Raw genomic sequence first — 21371 nt, 5'->3', positions numbered from 1 at the left:
TGGTTTCCAGTCGTCTTCTGGTCCCCACTCTACCTGGAAACATGGAGACTAAAGTTGGGAGAAAGCAGCAGAGTCCTGTCTGGGATTTATTTGAACATGACGGCGAGGAAGACAAAAGAGACGACAACACTAAAATTAATATTAAAACTAAACTAAAACTAAGCATTTAGAAAAAAATGAAAACTAATAAAAACTAGCAAACCTGCTCTAAAAACAAATTAAAACTAACTGAATTAGAGAAAAAAAGTCAAAACAAAATGAAACTAAACTATAATGAAAAATCCAAAACTATTAGAACCTTGCTTAGCGCCCTCTATTGACGAGCCTCCACTGCTATTAATGCAAAGTATGTGGTAAACTAATCTGCTGCCAAATCCAACGGCCCCTCCGACCACCACCAAACATTTATACAGTAGCAGCACTGGAGGAAAGGTGGGCGAAGTGTCTTGCCCAAGGACACAGTAACTAGGACAGAGCAGGATTCAAACCGCCAACCCTCTGGTTATTGGACAACCCACTCCTCCTCCAGAGCCACAGTCATCCAGCCTACACCTTACCTGTATATTTACTGTTATAACAGGTATTTTTCTGTCCTAAAAGTGTAAAAATCATCATGCTCCCCATTTGTTGCATAGTTTGCAGCCAACTACTGCTGCAGTGAGTTCCATGAATCTTGCTGAAGGGTAGGGCATGGGCCAAGGACATGTGATAGGACATAGATAAGGCATTTGATTTGACTGCAGTACTATAGGGCCTTGGCAGAGGTATGTGTTCTACTTCTAGTTAATAATAATTAATCACCGCTCTCTCCGCTTTCCCAATTTGTATCAGGGTCGGCGTGGACGAGGCTCCGTTTTTGTCTGGGCGTCAGGGAACGGAGGGCGAAGAGGTGACCACTGTTCCTGCGATGGATACAGCAACAGCATCTACACCATCTCTGTGAGCAGCACCACGTGGAGGGGAACCCCGCCAGGATTCACAGAGCGGTGTTCCTCCACACTGGCAACCGCTTATACGAGTGGAGATGCAAAAGACACGGTGAGTAGAGGCTGAGGGGGGAAAGGCCGAGATGAAGGAGAGACATGTTTTATGTTGCGCTACAGAGAGTAATTAAAGTCCATTTAACTAGGGATGCACCGATCCGATACCAGTATCGGGCATCAGCTCCGATACTCAGTGTGTGTACTTGTATTCGTACTCATAAAAGTAATCCGATACAAATGCACCGATACCACTTACGGCCATGTGACATTCACAGTTCAGTGCAGCAGGTACACGACGGTGGAATAATGTGTGGGGAGTGTGAAGAGTGTGGAGATTTTTCAAAAGAAACAAGAAGAGCACTCGGAGAGCGCAGACCGCCAAGACAGATCTGCCTCCCGTGCGTGCGTGTTTGTTTGTTTGTTTGTTAGCAAGATAACTCAAAAAGTTGTGGATGGCAAGCCCCCCCCCGATTGCCACCAAACTTTAATCATTTCTTCCTTGTGCCAGTATCAACATTTCCTGAAAATTTCATGACAATCCGTCCATAACTTTTGGAGTTATCTTACTAACAAACAAACAAACACGCACACAGCAAAGCGATCACAATACCTCCTAGCGGAGATAATGACGGTGATAAAAGTAACGCTGACTGCAAGTAACGTTACAGACACAGACAGATACAGACGCAGCGCTCTGTTCGTCCTCTGCGTACATTCCATCCATTTTCCAGGTGCTGGCGGATGAGTACCCAGACGGAGAATACCAGTGAAACATACCAAACATATTAGAACAGTGGATGCTGTTGGTTGTCGACAGTTGTTTCAGTCTTTGAAGGTTAAAAAGCTCAACATGTCACTCACAAAACAACTTTTTCATACATCAGTCACCCATATGAGAAAACATGCTATAAAAAAATATATTATCATATATTTTATAAGAATATTATCTTTTAATGGGGGCATTTTTCACGTCTGTTTGAGTTTAAGGGACGTTTTAAAGCCTGTAGTTTGATTTAATAATCCCACTCATGCTGCCAGACACTTTAAGAAACAAAACACACTTTGGGGAAATAAGGTGGTGGTGGTGTGTGTGTGTGTGTGCGACAACTACTGCACTGGAGTGTGGAAGTGTGAGATGTCTGTCAGTCAGAAAAGTGCTCCCCAGGTATGTCTTCTGTAAATGCAGTAATGAGGCAGAGCTGCTGAGGGAACGGTGGGAAGTGTCTTCCCCTCTAACGCTGCCTTTCCTACAGTGAAGGATGGGTCATGCAGGTGTTTTTATTGGGTCGGCAGCTGTCTGAGTACAACGCAGAACAACGCTCTGGTATTTGAATAGTCTGGAATTTACATCTGCCAAATCATATTATGGTAGATTTTACATTTTGTTGAGTAAATCTTCCAAAGCTCATCGTCATCACTGGCTGCTAAATGTTTACATTAAGGAAGTAATAAAAGAAAAAACCTCCTTTGACTGTTTTTAATGTGATTTGTATCATTTATCTGCACAGTGATTAAACTTTCTGCAATTTTTGTTTTTCCAGATTCAAAGATTCTTAGTTGTCAATTAGGCCTGTAAGAAAATATTAGTTCTGCAGTATATCGTGATATTTCATTTCACAATACTGTATCAATATTAAAAAGTACTGTGTTGATATTTTTAGGTATTTATTCAACGTAGATATGGTGGAGGTTCATTTTAGTTTTTTGTTTTTCTTTTTTGTTTAGATTTTATTTATTATTATTTAACACTCTTTTATTAAATAATGTTAGTTCCTTTGTTGGGATTGCACAAAAATAATGTTATGATGTTAGTTCTGAACTAATAGAATATGAACATTTGAACAGGATCTGAAACTGTAATGTCTGTAAAACAGAATTTAAATTTTAACACAGGAACATTTTGTGATATAGCATTAGATCCTGTTCTGATAAAAAAAAAAATGTGTTTAGTATTTGTGCATATTTCTGGTGTAATTCAATTCTTCAAGGAAATAATCGTTTTAAAAAAAGAAACAAATAAAAAAAATTGCCTTTTTGACAGTATCGTGATATATCGTGATATATCGTATCGTGATCTTAGGATTGTGATTTGTATCGTGTTTCCAGATTCTTGCCAATACACAGCCCTACTTATTACTGCACCTTAGTCACTTTTACACCTTTATGTATATAGTGTATTTTTACTTCCATTTCCTGTAGATTTGTCCATATGCAGACTTTTTTTCTGTTTTATTAGTGTATTCTATTTATATTATTTGTTGCTTTTATCTCCTCACACCTACTTGTTTTTTTGTTTTTTTTGCTTTTTTGCTAGTGTTTTTTTCAAGAGTGTTTTTATATGCAACTAAGTTATTGTGACCAAGTAATTTCCCGTGTGGATCAATAAAGTTTGTCTAAGTCTAAAATCTGGCAACTACTATGTACACTACAAACAAAAAGTTAAGGATATTTAACCCTTTCATGCACAGTGGTCACCCCAGTGGACAGTTCTTTTCCAGCTGTTCTCTTGTATATTCATGGGTTTTGTTGTTTTAGTTCCATATCAGCCAACACAGTGGACACTTATGCATCATCCCATACACTGTAATTCACACCATTACTGTAACTTTATGTTCTTGATAAACCTGATCTGCAGTAACATGTTTGAGTGTAAATCAATAAACAAAATAGTTTTTTTTTTGCATATTATCTCCATGAAGTGAATAATAACTAGCATTAGAGTATGTTAAAATGTGGGAAAACATCTGACTAGCAGCATTAGAAATGTTTTTATTGCATAGTTTTCCATATCACTTCCTGATAGTAGGTTTTAAATACATGTTTCTTTGCTTCAAAAATGAAATGCAAGGTGTTTGGCTGAGTGGACATTTTTGTAACTCCTTATAAACAACCTGATTGCATTGGGGTTTTTTGTTTTTTTTTTCATGCTGAAACAGAAATAAAAACACTCAGGAAAAATATCTTGACTAAGGTTCTCATAATTCATGCTTGAAAGGGTTAAAATTTTTGGGCTATTTTTTTCAGTAGGGATTCTTGCACAACGCTTTTTACTTTTTTGTGTGTGAATTGAATTGAAACACATTTTTTAATGACCAGACCAGTTTTATTTACAAATGGCAAAAATGACCAAAAAAAGAGAGAAAAAAAAAAAAGAAATATCCTTAAGTTTTTGTTTGTAGTGTATGTTGAATGTGTGACACACAGTTTAGAACTGGATACCCAGAAACATGACGTCCACTAATGGGCTGTCCACCTGCATGGTTTCTGTCCGACGTCTGTTGGATTCAGTAATAATAGGTCATTAGCGCTGTCATTCACCAGCACCGAACATGACCATCAGGCACAACTCTACCAGATGAAACCAGCAAAGACTGAAATCACTTTTAGGAAAACCTATTCAATGTCCAATTTTTAGTTGTTTTTTTTAAAAATTTGACTGAAGGTATATACATCTATAACACCATTAGGAACATGGACCATGTCTGCAAAGGTTATAGGACACTTATTGAAATACTCTGAAATTCAAAATTTCAACCTCGGTGTGTTATTAGACATGGTCATCTACCTCCTCTTGCAATAAAATATCTGAGCAGCACTTGCTAAAAAGTACACACATGTAATAAAACAACTGTTATAAGGTCATAAACTGACAAAAATCATTCATATTCACTATTTACAGCTTGAAAATGTCAATAAAATCACTCAAAATTACTGTATAGTGTTTCTAAAAACACAAAGCACATTTTCAAAAGTAACTAAGAACTGTAATAGTATTGTTAAGTACTCATATCAGTACTCGGTATCAGCAAGTAATCAAATGTAAATACTTGTACTCTGTCTGGAAAAAAGTGATATCGGTGCATCCCTAGTTTATTGTGTATTTTTAGTCTGAGGACGATATCAGCTTTATGGTTTGGGTCCTGAGCTGAAAAGGAAAAGGCCTAACACGGTTCAACAGCAGCAAAAACTGAAAGGTTAAAGATACGTTGTCCTTGACAGGTGACTCTGGGTCGGCATCAGAGCTGTACCAGGGCCGGTCCAGGCTCCTCCCTCTCCTCCTCCATGGCGGCAGGTGTCATCGCTCTCACTTTAGAGGCCAAGTAAGCAGCTCCCACACACACAGTCCATACCTACACACACAGCTTAAACCATTAAGTGCGATCTCCAGATCCAAGTATGATTCTTTTCTCTGACCTTTTCTCAGCCCCCTGCTAACCTGGAGAGATGTGCAACATATTATTGTCCAAACTTCAAAACCTCACCGCCTTCATGCACCAGACTGGAACATGAATGGAGCTGGATACATAGGTTCTCCCCTTGGATATCTGTTTATTTTCTAATTACAGTGGTACCTTGACTTACGAGTTTAATTTGTTCCATGGCCAAGCTTGTAACTCAATTTGCGCATATGTCAAATCAATTTTCCTCATTGAAATTAATTGAAATGCCATTAATATGTTCCAGCCCCCCAAAAACCACCCCAATCCAGAGATCCAGAGACATATGTGGCTCTTTCATCCCTCTGCTGCTTAATAATGCATATTTAATTTTATCTTGTAAGTGTTTTAACCCTTTCATGCATAAGTCACTCCAGTGGACAGTTATTTTCCAGCTGTTCTCTTGTATATTCATTGGTTTTGTTGTTTTAGTTTCATATCAGCCAACACAGTGGACACTTACGCACCATCCCATACCCTGACATTCACACCATTACTGTAACTTTGCTGTTCTTCATAAACCTGATCTGCACTAACATGTTTTAGTGTAAATCAGTTGTTATTTGTTAGACAAGAAGGTTTTTTTTTTTGCATATTATCTCCATGAAGTGAGTAATTACTGGCATTAGAATATGTTAAAATGTGAGAAGACATCAGATTAGCAGCATTAAAAATATTTTTATTTCATTGTTTTCATATCACTTTCTGATATTGGGTTTCAAACACGTTTCTTTTCTTCAAAAATTAAATGCATGGATATTTTTGTAACTCCATAGGAAAAAAAAAACTGGATCACATTGTTTTTTTCATGCCTAAGGAGGAATAAAAACACTGAAGAAAAAAATCTTGACTAAGGTTCTCACAATTCATGCATGAAAGGGTTAATGTAATTGGGTGCTTCTATGAAACTGGTCCCTAAAAACAGGACGTGGAGGCTAAACATTTAAGATGTAGAACACAAGTGCCAAACATGTGGCCCAGGGGCCAAATCTGGCCTGCCAAAGGTTCCATTCCGGTCCGCGGGATGAAAGTGCAAAAATTAACCTGAAAAGAGTCGAGGTTGTCAAAAATCATTTGGGTTCAGGTTCCACATACAGACTAATGGGATCTATAGTAAAAATAACAACACAAGAACCCATAAATAATGACAACTAAAAATTTTCTTTGTGAAAAATTATGTGGAAAAAATTTACACTGTGAAAATATTTACATTTACAAAACTATTCTTTCACAATAAAATGCAAATAAATACACAAATAAAAACAAAGATGAACAACCCGAAATGTGCAATTTGAACAAAATTCTGCCTGTTACTAAATGTTTGGTGCATTTATGGATCCACTGTGATCTGGAGTTGCCATGGCTCAGTTGGTAGAGCGGGTCACCCACACTGGTGTATGAATGTTCGGTGGTGGTCGGAGGGGCCGTAGGAGCAAAATGGCAGCCACGCTTCTGTCAGTCTGCCCCAGGGCAGCTGTGGCTACAGATGTAGTTTACCACCACCAGAGGGAGAATGTGAGCGCGAATGAATAATGGGTCAATAATGTGAAGCGCTTTGGGTGTCTAGAAAGGCGCTATATAAATCCAATTCATTATTATTAATAATAAGATATTTAATATTGTAGAAATTGTTCAAATTTTAGTTCCAAACTCCAAAATTTTAACAATATTCTGCCTGTTACCAAATGTATATGTAACATTGTGTGTAATGTACATGTATAAATAATAAGTCCAGGCATAATATTGTTAAAATTGCAACAATTTTTCAAATGAAATTTCTGTTTTTTCAGGTTGTTCACATCTTTTTTGTAAAATGTAAATATTTTCATAATTTAATTGGGGGTTTTTGTACTAAAACAAAAAGAAAAACTTGGATTTGTCATTATTTATAGGTTATTGAGTCATTATTTTACTGGTCGGGCCCACTTGAGATCAAATTGGGCTAAATATGGCCCCTGAACCAAAATGAGTTTGACAGCCCTGATGTAGACTAATGCTATAAAGCAAGTTTGGAAGCACTTCGGGTCTATTTTAAAAATAAACAGTTTCTGAAATAAAAGAAAAACTATTTTTCAGATAAAACACATTTTTATATTATTTTTATTTATGCAAAAATCTGCATGTAACACAGTCAAAAGGACACAAAAATTACGTATGACTATTTTTTTCAAGTATCTTTTTATTCTCTCACAGGTACATTTTGGGAATTGAACTAATTATGAAAGACAGAGTGCTTCCCACAAATGACTGCTGTTGCAAAATCACTCGCGGTTTATTTGTGTTTAAATGGGCAGGTTCTGCGTGTAACACAAGTGGACATGATGGCTTGCACATTCAAGTTAACTGCTACTAGCTAAATATATACAGTTAACAGTAGATGTACTAGAAACACATTAGTTGTAGGGCATTTTTTGCTGTTATTCAATAAAAATGTCTATAAATATAACTTTTTTTAAAAAATATTACACATAATATAACACTTCAGACAGCAGCAACAGCAGAATACTTAAGCTACATATATTGATGTAGCCTTTTTCAGCCAATACAAGGACATTTTGCGATTCAAACTAATTGTGGAAGGCAGAGTGTTTCACAAAAATGGTTGTTGTTGCAAAATCACTCACGATTTATTTGTGTTTAATTGGGCAGGTTCTGCGTGTAACATAGACACAAAACCAGGAATGAGACTGAGAGTCATTAAAATCCTGCATGTCTGGATTAGAAAAACTAAAAGGATCATCAAATTTAACACAGTGTCTTTATTTATAGCTTTATATAAGACCATTTACAGCCATGTGATCCAGATCAAATGTACTGACACCTATAGGTAGCTTTTCATGTCAAAATTTTGGTCCTGTTTTTGGAACTGGTATTTGATTAAAAATTCATTCATTTTGGGATGGCTCGGAGCAAGAGTATATATTTTTCGTATTTATCTGAAGTCATCATTAGGTACATCCTGGGGGAAAATATGTCTAAATTTCTGTTTTATTATTAAGTCTAAAAAGCTGGTAAAGTGCCAGATACCAAAATGAACCCAGTTTCATAGAAGCACCCAGTTCTAAATTTGAAGATTATGGTGATATTAGGTATTACAGGTATGATCTCCTGCTGTCGCTGTCCAGAGGGGAGGTGCTGAAATGCTTTGCCGTGTGTCTGGAAGAGGTGAAAAGAGGTCGGATCCATGGTTAGGAAAAAGAAATTTGGCAAAATAACTGCACAAAAAGCACAAAACTCGAGCACAACACAACAGAGATGTTTCCACGGCGAGGTAACCACCAAGGTTCTAATAGTTTTGGATTTTCATTATAGTTTAGTTTTATTTAGTTTTGACTTTTTTTTTTCTTTAATTCAGTTAGTTTTAATTAGTTTTTAAAGCAGGTTTGGTAGTTTTTATTAGTTTTTGTTATTTTCTAAATGCTTCGTTTTAGTTTAGTTTTAGTTTCGTCATATCTTTTCTCTTCTTCACTGTTGTATTCAAATAAATCCCAGACAGGACTCTGCTGCTTTCTCCCAACTTTAGTCTCCATGTTTTCAGGTAGAGTGGAGACCAGAAGACGACTGGAAACCACAAGTGAACACAAGTGACGGACCATTCAATATCAGCTAAAATTACTTGAGGGAAATAAATCAATTTCATGTCAATCTGACATTGACAAAGTTGAAAACGAAGGGAATTTTATCCAGAATTTTTTCCGTTTTAGTTAGTTTTGTAAGCACACAATACAGTTTCAGTTAGTTATCGTTTTCTTTTAATTATAGTTTTTATTTATTTCAGTTAACGAAAATATTTCTTCAGTTCTAGTTTTCGTCATTTCATTAGTTTTCGTTAACGATAATAACCTTGGTAACCACGTGGAGTGAACAAGTCAGACGCAGGACGCTGGGAAAATGTTGTGCCAACTAGTATCTGAAGCTCGCTCATAACTCAGACTTTGGCTCGCAACTTCAACTTGCAGGCTCGTTAACTCATAGGTTGAGGCACTCGTAAGTCAAGGTACTACTGTACTTCTAAGTGTTTCTTCCAGTATTTGTAACTAGTCTGGAAAGCATAAACATGAATTATATGACATATTCGAATGCAGTTATCTCATGGTTTTGAAATGAGGAAGATGAGCAACGATAAGTTAAGCTTGATAAGCATATTTTGGTAAATGTTCTCTCAGCTCTTTTTAGGGAAACTATAAAACAGCGAGCACACAAGCTAATGAGATACTCTGAGCAGAACAGTGATAAACGCCTACAAAGTCCCAGGAGTGTGTGAGGTCTTTTATAAGATACAGCAGCTTTTATGCCTGAACTAATGTGTATGTGTGTGTGTGTGTGTGTGTGTGTGTGTTTGTGGATGGGGTGGGCTGTCTATTAGTGAGCCACCTGTACGGCTTCGGCCTGCTGGATGCTGAGAGCATGGTGAAGGAGGCTGAACGCTGGAGACGAGTCCCCTCGCAGCATGAGTGTGTGGAGGAGGCTCCCAGCCGACAGAGCAGGTATCACACCAACAGCACAGCCAGATCTGCGCTTTGAGTTAGGGTTTCCCTTGATTCCCCCACCTCTTTTATCTCACTTTATCTATTTCTGTCTCAACCCTCACATGGATTTCTCTCACACTGGTTCTCATCCACTTTAATGGGTGTCATTTTCTCTAGCGCTCCTTTCTTGTAACTTCTTGTTTTCTGCCTCTTCTCTTATCTCTGCCGCTCTCTATGACTCTTTATTCTTTTTTTTCATGACAGTGTTATTCATCCGGGCTCGGTGCTGACGTCTGTGCATGAGACTACAGGCTGCTCTAACAAGCCCTTGCAGCACGTTGTTTATGTGGAGCATGTCATTGTCCGCGTTACCATCGTTCATAGTCGTCGTGGCGACCTATCCATTAGGCTCTCATCACCTTCAGGCACCGTGTCGCAGCTGCTTGATAACAGGTAACAACAAAAAGCAACTCCATCTTACATTCATCTGTGGAAGCTAAAATAGTACCACACTGGCCCTTATGTGTTTATCACACAGTGAAGTATAAGCATTAGTTTTAGTTTTTAAAACTCCACACTGGTAAATTCCTCAATTTGGCACCTTGTTCAATATTGAAGGGAGAAAAAAAAATTCTGAAATTTGGCATTTGCTAGTAGAAAATCTCTAGAGTGGTGCTTAGTTTCATTGGTGCCTAGTTTCAAGGGAAGAAGTATCTTGGCAAGCGTGTTTTCTGGCACTTTCTACTCGAGCAGCAGTTTACTTTGGGCAAACTATGCCACATGGAAAGTATCGCACAGATTAACAACACGACAGACCCAAATTGCTGAGGCACTGTGGTATAAAGCACAGTGGAAGAAACTAATCTGACTACATTACTGTACTTTATTTCAAGTCCAACATTTCATATAATACTGCTGTCATGTCTGACTAGTACTGGGCAGCATGACCAACATATTATAACATATGTTAAAATATAGGCTACTGCCACTGTACTGTGGCACAAAATATGTGTTTTCTGTTGCTACAGACCGATCAAATGTTAGCATTTGTACTAGAGCCAATCATGGATACTGTTCCATGAACTCATTGTCCTCTTGCTGCCACAGTCCTGTGGTGATATATGGCATATACTTCAGTGCATTCTTTTTTTTTTAACAACTTTATTTATAATTTTTCCTTAACATTGACATCATTAAGGCATTTCTTACACAATTTGTGAACTTGTGTCCCCCCCCCCCCCCCATCCAGGCAGCATCCCCACAAATACATCCCCACAAAAACATACGCTTCAAGTGGGCAAACAGAACACCAAAACAAAAAAAAAAAGAAATAAAAAAAAGAAATATACAAGTCAAAAAAAAAAGACTCAAACCAATCTGTGTTGATCATTCTGGTCATATCACCAACATTCTGGACCTCTGGCATAAGAAAAAAAAAAAAGTCCCAGCAGCCAGACTGTGGGCATTGAGAAGACTAGGATGGCAGTAAAAGAGTGAGGAACTTCAGTGCATTTTTTTGTGTATTTTGCTACGACAGTACTGTGGCAACTGATGGAAGAAATGACAAATTGGTGATAGTATATAGAATAGAATAGGATAGTTCTAAATACTCTATATGTTGTTTTATGGTGCTCTTTGCTCTGGAGGCTGGAGAAGGTGGGTACATGTTACATGCATGTTATGTGACTTCAGTTCTGTGTCAGTTCAGTGTATCGAGTGCTGTGGCCCTGTGGAATCCTGCACTCTGAACATTGTTCCAGTGGCTGATTTATGTCACAATGTCGGATTTACTTACCCCTTTCAAAATCTTTAGAAACAAAAAGGAAATACTACTCCAACTGGGAATTCAACCTAAGTCATCCACATTGCAGTCTGATATGTTAAAGAAGGAATTATATCAATTGTGTGTTTTAGTGTTAAAGGAGTGATATTTAGCTTTTTTTTTTTTAAATGGAATTCTTAATTTTCAAACATTTCCCTGTGGTCTACATAAACTGTAAATACTCTACTTGGGTCTGAATTCTTCATTAATTCAACTCCACAGGTCCATCTTCAACCCTATTTCTGAGTAATGACACCAGAAAGGTCATTTTGAGCACTGGCCCTTTAAATGCAAATGAGCCACTTCATGCCCCACCCCCTCCAGGTTGTTGACTGTGCTTTCTTCAGCCACTTGTGTTTGTTAATACAACCAACAACTGAACATTTTAGGTAATCAGCTCAAAGTTTGGACATATTTTCATTTCACCATGGACTTACAACCGCTGCTGCTGACAAACAATTATGTCGTACTCGGAGAAATGTTCGTCAGAAGTCTTGACCTTATATGACCTTATTTTGACGTAACTAGTTATAAAACATAACAAATCAAGCAGGAATTAATACGGGTTGTAGAAATCCACTCGATTTTTGCCAAAATGAATGTAAAGCTAGCTTTGCAGCACCTGGAGGGTTCAAATTCAAACAGTATGAACTATTAGGGTCCAAATACACAAATAAATGAACTGAAGTCTAATAAAAGTGGGTTTACCAAAATATGAGCCCTTTAAAACTAGGAGTGTGTATTGGCAAGAATTTGGCGATACGATTCAAATCACAATACAAGTGTTCAGAGAACGCAAACCTCCGCCAAGCACCCCGAATGGTGTGCATGTGTGGATCAACTATTTCTTCTTAAATTCAACAGTTTCCAGGTTGTTCCATACAGCAGAAGAAGTTGAAGCTTGGTACCAGTCATGTGTATGTCAAATTATATTCAATTCCAATCAATATTTGTTGAGTTCTAATGAAAAATGTGTGGTAAATGGGATTTTCAGTGTTAAATGTAAATGTCCACGGAGTCCACATTCCACAGTGGATGTGGACAATTTTGTGCCAGATACAAGATATTGTTCTAAGCTACAGGTGGATCCAATTGAAGGCTAATCGGAGTCGTTTTGAAATTTGTATGAATTTTCGAAAATTGTTCAAAGATGAGAGATAGGAAAATTGCAGATGTTGTGACCTTGCTGTGACCTTGAACTTTGGCCTACTTGGCCCAAAATTTAGTGAGTTGGTCCCAGGGCCTAGGCCTATCTGTGGGGAAGATTTGGGAAAGATGGTTGGAATAGTTTTCTTGTAAAGTTGCTAACAAACAAACAAACAAACACGCAAATAAACACACAAAGCAAAGTGATTACAATACCTCCTGGCAAAGGTAATAACTAGGATCACGTTACGATATATCATGATACTGTTAAAAAGGCAATTTTTGTTTGTTTTTGTTTTTTTTTTTTTTTAAAGATTATTTCCTTGAAAAATTGAATTACACCAGAAATATCCACAAATACTAACCACATTTTTATTTGATCACAATAGGATCTAATGCTATATCACAACATTTTCCTGTGTTAAAACTTAAATCATATTTTACAGACATTTTAGTTTAATATCTTGCTCAAATGTTCATGTTCTATTAGTTCAGAACTAACATAACATTATTTTTGTACAATCCCAACAAAGGAACTTACATTATTTAATAAGAATGTTAAATGATAAATAAAATATAAACAAAAAAGAAAAACAAAAAAAAACAAAAATTAACCTCCGCCATATCTGCATTTGGGTAAATTCCTAAAAATATCGAAACAGTACTTTTTAATATCGATACAGTATCGTGAAATAAAATATCGCGATATATTGCTGAACCGATATTTTCTTAAATCCCAATTTAAAACTGAAGGGGGTGAAGACTTTGTAGAGAACCAAAGTCCTGCCCTTTCAGCTCTGCCCCATGGGACTGAAAAAAATAGGAAATGCAGTCAACGGCGAAAGATAAATAATTTTGATCCCATTTGCATGATGTCACCAGTTACATATGTGATATTATCGATATGGATGGACAGACGGACAGACTTTACTGATCCTAAACTGATAAACTGTAGTGTTGTGTGCCGTGTTGTAGTGTCTGTAGTATCGTGCTGATGTGATGTTTTGGTTTAGGCCTCTGGACAACTCTACCGAGGGATTTCAGGATTGGGAGTTCATGACAACTCACTGCTGGGGGGAACAGGCAGCAGGGGAGTGGACTTTGGAAATCCAAGATACTCCCTCTCCAACAAGGAACATCATTGCACTAGGTGTGCTCTCTCTCTCTCTCTCTCTCTCTCTCTCTCTCTCTCTCTCTTCTCTCTCTCTCTCTCTCTCTCTCTCTCTCTCTCCTCTCTCTCTCTCTCTCTCTCTCTCTCTCTCTCTCTCTGTCTCTCTCTCTGTCTGTCTGTCTGTCTGTCATATACAGCCGTTAAATGTCAGCTGGAACAGACGCTCAAATACAGTATGGGGCTCCTGAGAGAAAACCCATCCCGCTCTCTTTTTGTGTTTGTCTGTTGTTTCCTAGGGGCGCTGAAAGAGTGGTCCCTGGTGATTTATGGCACCGCAGAGCAGCCGTACCCTGTGCACTGTAAGCAAGTGCGATCAGCTGAGATGCCGATGGATAGTGACCCCACTGAAGAATACAGTGGTGAGTCCTGTTTGAAGCTGCCTCCCGTTTCATGTCAGACCTCTGAGACCAGATCTGGACCAGTATCTGTGCACATTTATGTCAGCACAGGTCACGTCCATGTTGATAAGTACATAAATAGTGGTTTTTCTTTTCCTTGTGATGTGTGTACATGTACATGCCAATGACCACATTGAGCTTTTTTTGTTTGTTTGTTTTTTTCAAAAATGTTATTAACATAATGCCATATACAAAATAAATCAACAGCAGTCAACAGTAATAAACATAACATGGAAAACATAATGCTCGAGGTGAGGCAGGAAGAAATTAAATATAAATACATAGATAGGTAACTAATTTAGATAAATAAATAAAAGTAAAAAAAAATAAAATTACAACTTAAATTCGTTACATAAGGCTTTAGTTTTCACAGCTTTAGAGTTCATGCAGAAGTTAAGAGTGTCCAAGTAGGATTTTAAGTAGGATTGAAAGACCACAAAGTTTGGTTTCTGTTTGGCAAATTTGCTCGCATGCACATGAGATTTTGCTAATAATGAAATGAGATTAAGAATAAACAGTTTCTTAACAGGCAGATCATTAATAAAGAAACCAAATAAAATATATTCAGTTTTCAAGTTTAGAGAAATATCCAGTTTTCTATTTAAAAAAAAGTCTGATATCACACCAAAAAATTAGACTGAAGGCACATTCCCAAAACAGATGAGCTCATGTTTCATCAGTATTGTGACAAAATGAGCAAAGAGGGTCGACATTGATTTTATACTGAACCAGAGCTGAATTATGACCACACTGAGCTGCTCACACCGACAGTATTTATGATGATGATGATGTCTGAAAGATTAGATTAGATTAGATTAGATAATAAATAATAATAATAATAACAATGATAAATAGCTAATTATGTTGTATATATGTATGTATAGTTTAATAATCACACCATAAACCAGTGGTTCCCGACCTTTTTTGGCTCGTGACCCCATTTTAACATCACAAATTTCTGGTGACCCCAGACATTTTTTTTTTTTGCTGAAATTAATTTGTTTTTGATCATGTAATAGTTTGCTATACTATGCTGCAAATACACATTAATTTTTAGTCTATATAATGTATATTATTCTGGACGGAGGCAGTAAAGCCAGGTGTAGATTACCACACAAAGTGAGAATTTTATTTTCCTTGGTCAGGATATGTACAGTCAGTCCATCTTGGAATTACAAGGCTGACAATTAATACTGAACAAACAAGAACTCAAACTATGAATTAAGAAAGAGCTGCAGCATCTGAAACTGACCACAATGAACATTTGACAGATAAACAGAACCACAGTGCTGCAGTTTCACACTCACAGTTTGTCATGTCTTTTATGTATTATGATAGTCTCTATCAACTCACCATATATTTTTTATTAGTAAGTTTTTTTTAATTTATTTTTATCAATTACTAGAAATTTCAGGTGACCCCAATTGGGGTCCCGACCCCAAGGTTGAAAAACACTGCCATGAAGGTTATAATAAGGTGGTAACAGTAATAGTCATAATGATAAATTATAATAATAATAATAAGAAGAAGAAGAAGAAGAATACTGTACTATGATTTGCTCTTAAACCGTATTTGGAGACTGTTAATGGAATTGCTCACTGTGGGATAAGTAAAGTTATCTATCTATATCTATCTAATGTTTATGTTTGTTACGGAAAAGGAATTGTTTCTCTGCTGTTGTTGATGCAGCGACTTTGCACAAATGTTGTCCTTCCAGGACCCTGCGACCCAGAATGCAGTGACGATGGCTGTGAGGGGCCCAGCCCCCAGCAGTGTGTCACATGCTTACACTTTTTTCTCAAGTTCAAGAACAACACAAGGTTAGTGTGATTACATATAATGTAGAGTACAGTAGACTCATTCATAGTACAGAGCATATGTTTAGACAAGTTTGTAATTGCAATGTTTCATCTGTGATTTTTATTTTGAAAACATATTAATTTACGATGTCAAATTATTCTTTCTTTGTATTATTTTATTTATTTCTTTAATGACAAAAATCACTATTCTTTCTTTTTTCTGGAAGAGATAGATGAGTACATTTCCAGCGATAAGATATTTTACCAACTACTCAGTTCCCATAGTGTTCAGTTCAGTTCAGTTTAGTCTTCTAAACTGCAATTACTGATTATGAGGGAAATGAGTAAAAGTCACTGTCATCTACATTTACTTTGATTTTCAGTTTCCCCCTTTATTGGTTAATTATTTTGAGTTTGATGTTCAGTGATGTATTTATTCAGGTCTTGCATTAAATTAGAATTTCAGTCAGTTATTTGGTTTCTAATGAAGTGAAAGTTCATTTCAGACAAACACAATGCATGTTCAGTGTCATACTATGAAACAGGGCCAGAGGTTTTTTTAATTAATTAGCTTTATTATCATATCAGCCTTTAAAAATCCATTATTGGTTGAATTCTATAACCTATATCAAACATTTCCAACTGGTCCTACGTTCAAATTCAGAAAAATCCACAACTGCAGTGAAAACTCCTTTTATTAGGTCACTGGTCAATGATGCCCTATCAAAACATGGTAAAAGGGGTGTAATGGTGCACTCGTTTGTTCCAAACTGGTTCGGTTCTGGGCCTTTGATACATTATGGAGGTGTGCTGAAAAAGTACATGCAGCCTATGTGAAGAACGCGAACACTCAGGAAGCAGGGTGGCTGCAAGCAGAATCCATGTGTAGGGTTTCCTCTGTATACATTCTGCAGCGGCGGTGCTGCTGAATTTTCAGTGAGGCTGGGGCACTGATGGGGGGGTAAACATGACAACAGAGAGTATAACAGAGGCACAGAAGCTGACCGGGTCAGACGTTTGAATCGCCTTAAGTTTCACTTTTGGTTTTCTGGATCGAACTGGAATTTTTCTGTACCTTAACACCTCTAATGGTAAACATTGCATTTAACATGCATAACATGTTCCTTGTAGTTAGGTGGGGGGGTGGGGGTATAATAATGTACAATAAATTATTGTATGCTGTGCATACTATAGGTGTTTTGTTTTATTGTATAATTTTACATTACCTTTATTGTACATATGATATATTGATGTATCTTTTATTCTGTTTTTAACACTTCTTCATTTCATTGTTGGTTATATGTGGGATGTGTGTTGTGATGGGTCTGTATGTTTTTTTTGCTGCAGTCGTAACCAAACAGTTTCCTGCAAGGGATCAATAAAGTATCTATCTATCTATCTATCTATCTATCTATCTATCTATCTATCTATCTATCTATCTATCTATCTATCTATCTATCTATCTATCTATCTATCTATCTATCTATCTATCTATCTATCTATCTATCTATCTATCTATCTATCTATCTATCTATCTATCTATCTATCTATCTATCTGTCTGTCTGTCTGTCTGTCTGTCTGTCTGTCTGTCTGTCTGTCTGTCTGTCTGTCTGTCTGTCTGTCTGTCTGTCTGTCTGTCTGTCTGTCTGTCTGTCTAATATAATGTAAATATACAAAATATTCTTTCTGTCCTTCCGTGTGTCTGCCTCAGATTTCTGTCCATCCCATTTCCTGGACAACATTCACCTGATTCTTTTCAAACGTCGCACACATGTTCTTTACATGTGTCTTTCAGTCTTTGCTTTTCATGAAGTATAAATGGCATAATGTAAATATTGATTACTCTATGTAATGTGGATAAATGAGAGAAACAACCCCCACAGTTCCATGCTAATCCTCAAGGTCATCAGTTACTTCTTTCATAATTGTTGTTCTGATTAGCAGATCCCCCTAGTGGTAGAAATGACACACTGACCATTGTAAATATATCATTTATGTTTGGTTTCTTGGTGAAAATGGTTCTAGTTTGTCCTTTCTTTCATTCACAGTTAATTAATTTGTGTTTTGGCCCATGTTCCTCCCAAAGAACATGCGTATCTGAGTGTCCCAGGGGATTCTGGGGGGACCGCCGGCGTTGTAAGAGGTGCTACTCGTCCTGTGAGAGCTGCACCGGGAGTCGCAGTGACCAGTGTACGTCCTGCCAACCCGGTCATCACCTGACCGAGGGGATGAACACCTGCACCGCTATCTGCAGCGATGGCTACTACCTGGACCACGGTTGGATTTCTGCTCATTCCATACATTGACACATTATTTAGAAATGAGAGTGTTTTGTAGTTATTGTTAAGACGACAGCAGTAGTACTGTCAGGGAGACCTTTGAGGATCAATGGCATACTAAGGAGCCACTTGGCTACAGCTGCACATATGCCCCGCTAATGAATAGTCAGTTGACGTAACTGCAGTTGAGGGCTGTGTGAGTAAGATTGATTAATTGTACTGATGCGTATTGGGTGTGTATTGTTTTTGATTTCCCCACAGATGCAAATATGTGCAGAATGTGTAGTGAAAACTGCTTGAAGTGCACCTCCTACAGCATCTGCACAGAATGCAAACCAGACACAAGGTGAAACAAATTCTCTGATGATGCTTGAATTAACTGCTCGCTAAATACGTCTCCTTGCCTTCCAGCCGCTGAGAATACTGATTCTCCTTGAGCACTCACTCTGTGCAGCTTCATAACAGTTTGTAAATGCCACGATATGTTTTCTTTGACTTTTTACCTTTACAAATAGCTAGGGATGTAACGATAGGAAAATTTCATATCATGGTTATTGAGACCAAAATTATCACGGTTATCATTATTACCGCGATATTTATACTTATACACACACTGAAATAATGTAACCAAGTTGTATTTTGAAAAAATAAAAAAATGAAATAATAGGTACAATGTACTTTTTGTTGGCAGAAACATTCAAATATTAACATGTAAACATCAAACATGTAAATGTGCATTAAAGATGGAACCTTATGGATACTGTTTGACCATTTTCTATACCAAGTTTGAGTTGTTTTAGTTTCTTTTTCATAGATAGATAGATAGATAGATAGATAGATAGATAGATAGATGCAAACAAACTTAATAAAAATGTTGAATATAAGCTACAAATGAACAAAATAAGGAACAAATTAGACAAAAATGTGCAAACATAAGTAGCAAAATCAATGAAAAATGAACAAAAAATTCAATAAAATGAATAAAAACTGACCAAAATTGGCAAGAAAATAAATAAAAATAATTGTAAATAAGTAGCACAGTGATCCAGGAAATGTGCAGTACTGTGACTTTTCAAAGTGCAGTAATCAAACACGGACATCATGATAATTAGAATTTAAATGGTAATACTAACCGTCGGGAATTTTACCGCGGTTTATCATTATACCGGTAATCGTTACAACCCTACAAATAGCACTGAAAGAAAAATGTGTTTCAGTTTGCAGCAGCTCAGGAAAGGATAAAGCTTCTCAGTCAAATGCACACAGTGTTGAGTTAGATGTTTCCGGAATCCAGTGTTCCCTGACTCAGTGTACCAAGTGCTTCTGGTGGTGTGTTGTGGGTTGGAAAAACCGAGCCTGCGGTCTAACGGCAGTGAGTCATCTTTAGGGTGTCACATGATTGGCTGTGTGTGTCAGAGTGCTACATGCTCTCTCCGCCCTCTCCAGTCTGCAGGGGAATCGATGCCAGCGGAGCTGCGCGCCAGGATTTTACCACGATAAGCAGGAAGGAGCGTGCAAGCCCTGTCACCAGGCCTGCGCTACTTGTTTAGGTGAGAGTGGCGGCCAAGAGTACGAAAAACAACCCTTCCATACAGTTTAACCCAGGGGTCTCAAACATGCGCCCCGGAGTTCAAATGCGGCGCGCCAAAGGTTCCAATCCGGCCTGTGGGATGTTTTTGCCAAGTGCAAAAATTCCACAGTCTTGAACTGAATTAAGCAAAAAAAAAAATTAGCTTGAATTAAGGAAAAAATCTTGAATTAAGCCAAAAAATATTTGATTCCAAAAACACAGGATAAGTTGTTGATACCCTTTGTGCGAGCACGTACAAGAGTTCATTGGTGAAAGTCAGAAAATTGAAAACACAAACAGGAGGCTTGCGTCCAGCCCAGGCTCAACCCAGGGAACAGGATGCCCCCCTAGGGCAAGCAGGGGGGGCCACATCATCAGTAGTGTTCCTCCGGATCATAGGGTGTTTCAGCTATTCACACTATACACCCTCACCGGAGGCGGCCGGCTGCAGGGTGATCAGCCCCAGCTTGCTCAAATTTAGCAAAAAATCTTGAATTAAGCAAAAAAAATCTTCAATTAACAACTTCAATTTTTTTTGGTTTTAGTGCAAAAAAATAACATTAAATTATGAAAATATTTACATTTACGAACTATCCTGTAACAATAAAATGTGAATACCCTAAACAAATATGAACAACCTGAAATGTCTAAAGACAATTAAGCACAATTTCAACTCTTTTCTGCCTGTTACTAAGTGTTTAGTGTCTTTGTAGATCTGATCCATAATGCACATGTAGAAATGATAAGTTGAGGTATAATATTTTTTTAAAATTGCATTTCAGTTTTTTCAGGTCATTCACATCTTTTTCGTTTGGATAGTTTATAAAAGTAAGTATTTTCATAATTTAATCGGGGTTTTTGCACTAAAAAAAAATTTAAAAATTGGAGTTGTCATTATTTATAGGTTATTATGATAGTATTTTACTGATCTGATCCACTATAGATTGAATTGACCTAAAATGATTTTAACATCCTTGATTGTTAATATCTTCAGTGTCATTTTTGCATTACACAAATTCATCCCAGGGGCCGGATTGGACCCTTTGGCACGCCGGATTTGGCCATGTTTGACACCTGTGTTGTAGAATGTTGTTCACTACTGAGCCTCTGAACGTCCAAATAGGTCACATCTGATGAACATGAAAAGACGACAAACTGTATTTTACACCATTTATTTACATGTATTGATAGGATTAGTGGATCAACTGGCATTAAACAGTTTATATCAGTGAATGATTTTGGTCGCCGGTGGATGTTTGGGTCTTTATGGGTTAAAATACCTGAAATGATGCAGTTGCAGATATGGTTTTTCTTCCTTGTGTTTGTACATGTTGATAATTTTTTGTCTCATGCGGCATCAGGTGCAGGTTTTGAAGCATGCAATCATTGTGCAGAAGGATACTTCATGGAGGGATGGAGGTGTGTGTCCTCCTGCAGTGCTGGCTTCTATGCTACAGAGCCAAACCCAGAGATAGCTGATGGGCACAGGATATGTAGGAGGTGAGCTCACTGGTGT

General features: G+C 37.4%; 1 protein-coding gene across 1 annotated transcript in view; it reads left to right on the top strand.

Annotated features, from left to right (window-relative positions):
* Positions 1-21371, top strand: part of pcsk5a (proprotein convertase subtilisin/kexin type 5a) — an 83547-nt gene that overhangs the window by 16643 nt on the left and 45533 nt on the right. The window contains exons 8-19 of the mRNA XM_030148757.1: positions 832-1038; positions 4983-5083; positions 5188-5291; positions 9567-9687; positions 9934-10122; positions 13651-13787; positions 14045-14167; positions 15924-16026; positions 18093-18283; positions 18547-18631; positions 19732-19835; positions 21217-21355. Of these exons, the coding sequence (XP_030004617.1) occupies positions 832-1038; positions 4983-5083; positions 5188-5291; positions 9567-9687; positions 9934-10122; positions 13651-13787; positions 14045-14167; positions 15924-16026; positions 18093-18283; positions 18547-18631; positions 19732-19835; positions 21217-21355 (1604 nt within the window). The remainder of the gene's footprint in view (positions 1-831; positions 1039-4982; positions 5084-5187; positions 5292-9566; positions 9688-9933; positions 10123-13650; positions 13788-14044; positions 14168-15923; positions 16027-18092; positions 18284-18546; positions 18632-19731; positions 19836-21216; positions 21356-21371) is intronic.

Source organism: Sphaeramia orbicularis, chromosome 12 (genome assembly GCF_902148855.1).
Source record: "Sphaeramia orbicularis chromosome 12, fSphaOr1.1, whole genome shotgun sequence".
Classification (NCBI taxonomy): domain Eukaryota; kingdom Metazoa; phylum Chordata; class Actinopteri; order Kurtiformes; family Apogonidae; genus Sphaeramia; species Sphaeramia orbicularis.
Note: the sequence above shows the minus strand (reverse complement) of the source record. Positions and strands in the feature narration are given on the sequence as shown.